Source organism: Lolium perenne, chromosome 2 (genome assembly GCF_019359855.2).
Source record: "Lolium perenne isolate Kyuss_39 chromosome 2, Kyuss_2.0, whole genome shotgun sequence".
Lineage (NCBI taxonomy): Eukaryota > Viridiplantae > Streptophyta > Magnoliopsida > Poales > Poaceae > Lolium > Lolium perenne.
Genome location: NC_067245.2, coordinates 52,928,703 through 52,934,669, shown reverse-complemented (window position 1 = coordinate 52,934,669; position 5,967 = coordinate 52,928,703). Strand labels below are relative to the sequence as shown.

The following is a 5,967-nucleotide window of genomic DNA, read 5'->3' as shown; positions in this document are numbered from 1 at the left end:
CCCTGAAACTATATTTTTATTCCATCACATCTTATGTACTTTACTTGGAGCGTCTGTTTGTTTTTGTTTTTGTTTTTGTTTGAATAAAATGGATCCTAGCATTCATTGTGTGGGAGAGAGACACGCTTCGCTGTTGCATATGGACAAATATGTCCTTAGGCTTTACTCATAGTATTCATGGCGAAAGTTTCTTCTTCGTTAAATTGTTATATGGTTGGAATTGGAAAATGATATATGTGGTAATTGGTATAATATCTTGAATAATGTGATACTTGGCAATTGTTGTGCTCATGTTTAAGCTCTTGCATCATATACTTTGCACTTATTAATGAAGAAATACATAGAGCATGCTAAAATCTGATTTGCATGTTTGGTTTCTCTAAGGTCTAGATAATTTCTAGTATTGAGTTTGAACAACAAGGAAGACTGTGTAGAATCTTATAATGTTTACAATATGTCTTTTATGTGAGTTTTGCTGTACCGGTTCATCCTTGTGTTTGTTTCAAATAACCTTGCTAGCCTAAACCTTGTATCGAGAGGGAATACTTCTCATGCATCCAAAATCCTTGAGCCAACCACTATGCCATTTGTGTCCACCATACCTACCTACCACATGGTATTTCTCCGCCATTCCAAAGTAAATTGCTTGAGTGCTACCTTTAAAATTTCCATTCTTTACCTTTACAATATATAGCTCATGGGACAAATAGCTTAAAAACTATTGTGGTATTGAATATGTACTTATGCACTTTATCTCTTATTAAGTTGCTTGTTGTGCGATAACCATGTTCCTGGGGACGCCATCAACTACTCTTTGTTGAATATCATGTGAGTTGCTATGCATGTTCGTCTTGTCTGAAGTAAGAGAGATCTACCACCTTAATGGTTGGAGCATACATATTGTTAGAGAAGAACATTGGGCCGCTAACTAAAGCCATGATTCATGGTGGAAGTTTCAGTTTTGGACATATATCCTCAATCTCATATGAGAATAATAATTGTTGCCACATGCTTATGCATTAAAGAGGAGTCCATTATCTGTTGTCTATGTTGTCCCGGTATGGATGTCTAAGTTGAGAATAATCAATAGCGAGAAATCCAATGCGAGCTTTCTCCTTAGACCTTTGTACATGCGGCATAGAGGTACCCCTTTGTGACACTTGGTTAAAACATGTGCATTGCGATAATCCCGGTAGTCCAAGCTAATTAGGACAAGGTGCGGGCACTATTAGTATACTATGCATAAGACTTGCAACTTGTAGGATATAATTTACATAACACATATGCTTTATTACTACCGTTGACAAAATTGTTTCTTGTTTTCAAAACCAAAGCTCTAGCACAAATATAGCAATCAATGCTTCCCTCTGCGAAGGACCATTCTTTTACTTTTATGTTGAGTCAGTTCACCTATTTCTCTCCACCTCAAGAAGCAAACACTTGTGTGAACTGTGCATTGATTCCTACATACTTGCATATTGCACTTGTTATATTACTTTACATTGACAATATCCATGAGATATACATGTTACAAGTTGAAAGCAACCGCTGAAACTTTATCTTCCTTTGTGTTGCTTCAATACCTTTACTTTGAATTATTGCTTTATGAGTTAACTCTTATGCAAGACTTATTGATGCTTGTCTTTAAGTACTATTCATGAAAAGTCTTTGCTTTATGATTCAATTGTTTACTCATGTCATTTACCATTGTTTCAAATCGCTGCATTCATTACATGTGCTTACAATAGTATTGATCAAGATTATGTTGGTAGCATTGTCACTAAGAAATTATCTTTGTTATCATTTACCTACTCGGGACGAGTAGGAACTAAGCTTGGGGATGCTTGATACGTCTCAAACGTATCTATAATTTCTTATGTTCCATGCTACTTTTATGATGATACTCACATGTTTTATACACATTATATGTCATTATTATGCATTTTCCGGCACTAACCTATTAATGAGATGCCGAAGAGCCAGTTGCTGTTTTCTGCTGTTTTTGGTTTCAGAAATCCTAGTAAGGAAATATTCTCGGAATTGGACGAAATCAAAGCCCAGGGTCCTATTTTTGCACGAAGCTTCCAGAAGACCGAGGGGGAAAGGAAGTGGGGCCACGAGGCGCCGCCACAACAGGGCGGCGCGGCCTAGATCTTGGCCGCGCGGCCCTGGCGTGTGGGGCCCTCGTGTGGCCCCCTGACCTGCCCTTCCGCCTACAAATAGCCTTCGTCGCGAAACCCCCAGTACCGAGAGCCACGATACGGAAAACCTTACTGAGACGCCGCCGCCGCCAATCCCATCTCGGGGGATTCAGGAGATCACCTCCGGCACCCTGCCGGAGAGGGGATTCATCTCCCGGAGGACTCTACACCGCCATGGTCGCCTCCGGATTGATGAGTGAGTAGTTCACCCCTGGACTATGGGTCCATAGCAGTAGCTAGATGGTTGTCTTCTCCTCATGTGCTTCATTGTCAGATCTTGTGAGCTGCCTAACATGATCAAGATCATCTATCTGTAATGCTATATGTTGTGTTTGTTGGGATCCGATGAATAGAGAATACTATGTTATGTTGATTATCAATCTATTACCTATGTGTTGTTTATGATCTTGCATGCTCTCCGTTGTTAGTAGAGGCTCTGGCCAAGTTTTTGCTAGTAACTCCAAGAGGGAGTATTTATGCTCGATAGTGGGTTCATGCCTCCATTAAATGCAGGACGATGTGAGAAAGTTCTAAGGTTGTGGATGTGCTGTTGCCACTAGGGATAAAACATTGATGCTATGTTCGAGGATATAGTTATTGATTACATTACGCACCATACTTAATGCAATTGTCTGTTGCTTGCAACTTAATACCGGAAGGGGTTTGGATGATAACCTGAAAGTGGACTTTTTAGGCATAGATGCATGCTGGATAGCGGTCTATGTACTTTGTCGTAATGCCCAATTGAATCTCACAATATTCATCATATCATGTATGTGCATTGTCATGCCCTCTCTATTTGTCAATTGCCCAACTGTAATTTGTTCACCCAACATGCTATTTATCTTATGGGAGAGACACCTCTAGTGAACTGATGGACCCCGGTCCATTCTTTTACATCGAATACAATCTACTGCAATACTTGTTTTACTGTTCTCTGCAAACAATCATCATCCACACTATACATCTAATCCTTTGTTACAGCAAGCCGGTGAGATTGACAACCTCACTATTTCGTTGGGACAAAGTACTTTGGTTGTGTTGTGCAGGTTCCACGTTGGCGCCGGAATCCCTGGTGTTGCGCCGCACTACACTCTGTCACCATCAACCTTCAACGTGCTTCTTGACTCCTACCGGTTCGATAAACCTTGGTTTCTTACTGAGGGAAAACTTGCTGCTGTACACATCATACCTTCCTCTTGGGGTTCCCAACGGACGAGTGCTTTACCGTCACAAGGAAGCTACTTTCTGGCGACGTTGATCCCACGTCAACTCCCACGTCAGCAGACCCCCACGCCGGCGACCATCCCGGGCTGGCCCTAGCTGCCACTGGAGACACCAAGAAGATCGCCGTAATCCGGAGACACCGCACACGCCTGGGCACCACCGCAGCCGAACGCCAGCCCTCCACCGCCGGCCGCCGATAGGAGAGGAGAAGGGGACCTAGGGTTTCCCCTGCAGCCCGCCCCCACCCCTCCCTCCACCGCCGGTAGGGCACACCACCACCTCCCAATCGTCCTCAGCGTCGCAGAGGTAGCCCGAGGAAGACTCCACGCCATCGACGGAGAAGAAGGAGAACCTGCCGAACCCAAGGGGCCAGCGCCGCCAGCCGTAGGAGCTTCACCAAGGGCCACAACCCCGCAGCGCCTTCGCGTCGAAGAAGAGGCCGGACGCCGCCGAGCCTCCCCGATCCGCAACAGAGGAGGCCGAGGAAAGCCACCGCCGCCGCCACACCACACTGGGCTTTGTCCGGCGACGTCCTGGGCGGCGGCAGGAGAGGAGGCCGAGGAAGGGGCGCCGAGGGAAGGGGGAGGCGGCCGCCCGGCGCGGTGCGGCGCCGCCGCGCGGGTGCGGGAGAGGTTAGGGTTGGGGGGTGCGGGCAGTAAACTACGAGATTTCCTGATAGGTCACTAAAATAGCCGTCATCCCGAAACACTAGCCGCCGCAACTCTGTCTCATCCACCCATTGGTTCCTCCTCCTCCGATAGGCCGGGCATTGTTAGGAGCGGGGAACCTGTGGAATATTTCAATAAAACTAGTTTTTCCAATTGATCAATTTCAAGTTTTAGTAGTCATCTTCCTCTTAGGCGCCATCGTGTCAGATAAAGAGGACAACTTCTTCAATAAGTGCTATTCGGCCCTTGGCGGCCGGCTCATATGATCCGCTCAAACAGCAGATGGGAGATGCATGTTTTTGCCACCAAGTATTTGTGATCTTGAGCAGTCGACCTCTGCTCATGTGTTGCCTATCTTACCAATCGAATATGTTGCACTAGCTTAGTTACAATTGATTCGAATGGTATTTGAGTTTTCTTCTTGGGTTGGATGATCTTGGCCCTCAATCTCTTCCTTACGGGCAACACCACCTCCACCTTCTTCCTGAGCAATGCAAACGTGCTGACCTTGGCAACATCGGCTGGACTAGCAGCAGACGCCGAGAACCATGGGAGTTTGAGAGCCGCGGCCGCCGTCAGCCGCTTCCTAGGGTTACACGCCAGCAGCCCTTCCAAGACCTGGAACCCGTCCTCGGACAGCGTCTCGATCGGGAACAGCTCCCGCAGCCGGCTGCCTTGCCGCCCTAGCAGGGACGTGACCCCTGGCCAGTCCGGCACCCCAAGCACGGAGAAGATGCTTAGGAGCTGGCGCGCATCGTCGCCCTTGAACTCGAACAGCGTATCGCCGCCGGTGAGCATCTCGGCCATGACGCACCCGAGCGACCACGCGTCCACCCGCCCGTCGTAGTCCGGCTTCCACAGGAGCACCTCGGGCGCCATGTAGGACGCTGTGCCGGCCCTGCCGTACGGCTGCCGCTCCATCGCCAGGGACATGGCCAGCCCGAGGTCGCAGATCTTGACCGTTTCTTCGTCCTCCCCGACGAGGACGTTGGCCGGCTTGATGTCGCGGTGGACGATGCGGCGCTTGTGCATCGTGTTGGCCCCGGCGAGGAGCTGCCGCACGAAGGCGCGCACGGTGGCTTCGGGGAGGGGTGGCCTGCCCGCCGCCAGGAAATCGGCGAGGTTCTTCGGCCCGACGTACTCCATTACGAGGCAGTGGTTGCTAGTGGCCGGGTCGAGCACGAGCCCGTGGGAGCCGACGACGTGAGGGTTTCCGCTGGACGCCTCGGTCAGGAAGCGAGCCTCGCGCAGGAGCATCTGGCCGGCGTCGGTGGCGGTGTCGTCGTCGGTGCAGCCGAGGGACTTGATTGCGACGGTGTTTCCCGTGGCTCGGTGCCGCGCCTTGACGACCACGCCGAAGTTGCCCTTGCCGAGGCTTGACGCGTGGTCCTGGTCGTACTCGTAGTCCGCCGTGCTGCCGATGCTGGTGCTTGTTGCTGATGATCCTCGTGTCGCGTGGACGGTGGCAGATCGCTTGCAGCTGCAGAAGACCATGACGCTCGACTCAACTGCTGGGCAGAGAAGGGTAAACGAGCTATATATGGACATGTGTAGATCAGCCTGTAAGTGGGCAGGCTAGCGGCGGCCCACCAAGTGCCCTTTTCTGTCCGTAGAAGTTGAACGGGCTGTCACTTCATGGCCGTATAAATAGCTCATCCTTAGCGGGCATCCGTCAGCCCGATTAAACCCGCCAGCGCTAAAGGAGGAAAAGTCAGCGCGGCTAGCACCTCAATGCCCAATCAGCCAGCACACGCATTCAGCTTTCGCTAATACGGAGTACACATTAATTGCACTCCCCATGGATCTCTGTTCTTCTTCCGTACGATCTCCTTACCGCCCTGAATCTCCCCATGGATCTCGCTGACCTGGCC

General features: G+C 49.4%; 1 protein-coding gene across 1 annotated transcript; it reads right to left on the bottom strand.

Annotated features, from left to right (window-relative positions):
• Positions 1-4,447: 4,447 nt before the first annotated feature.
• LOC127328568 (putative cyclin-dependent kinase F-2) lies at positions 4,448-5,590 on the bottom strand. Its single transcript, XM_051355161.2, has one exon. It carries the CDS (start codon positions 5,588-5,590, stop codon positions 4,448-4,450), a length of 1,143 nt encoding a protein of 380 aa, XP_051211121.1.
• Between the last annotated feature and the right edge of the window lie 377 nt (positions 5,591-5,967).

Bases quoted from the DNA above. Each gene is read 5' to 3' on its own strand.
- LOC127328568 (XM_051355161.2), bottom strand. From the start codon at position 5,590: ATGGTCTTCTGCAGCTGCAAGCGATCTGCCACCGTCCACGCGACACGA.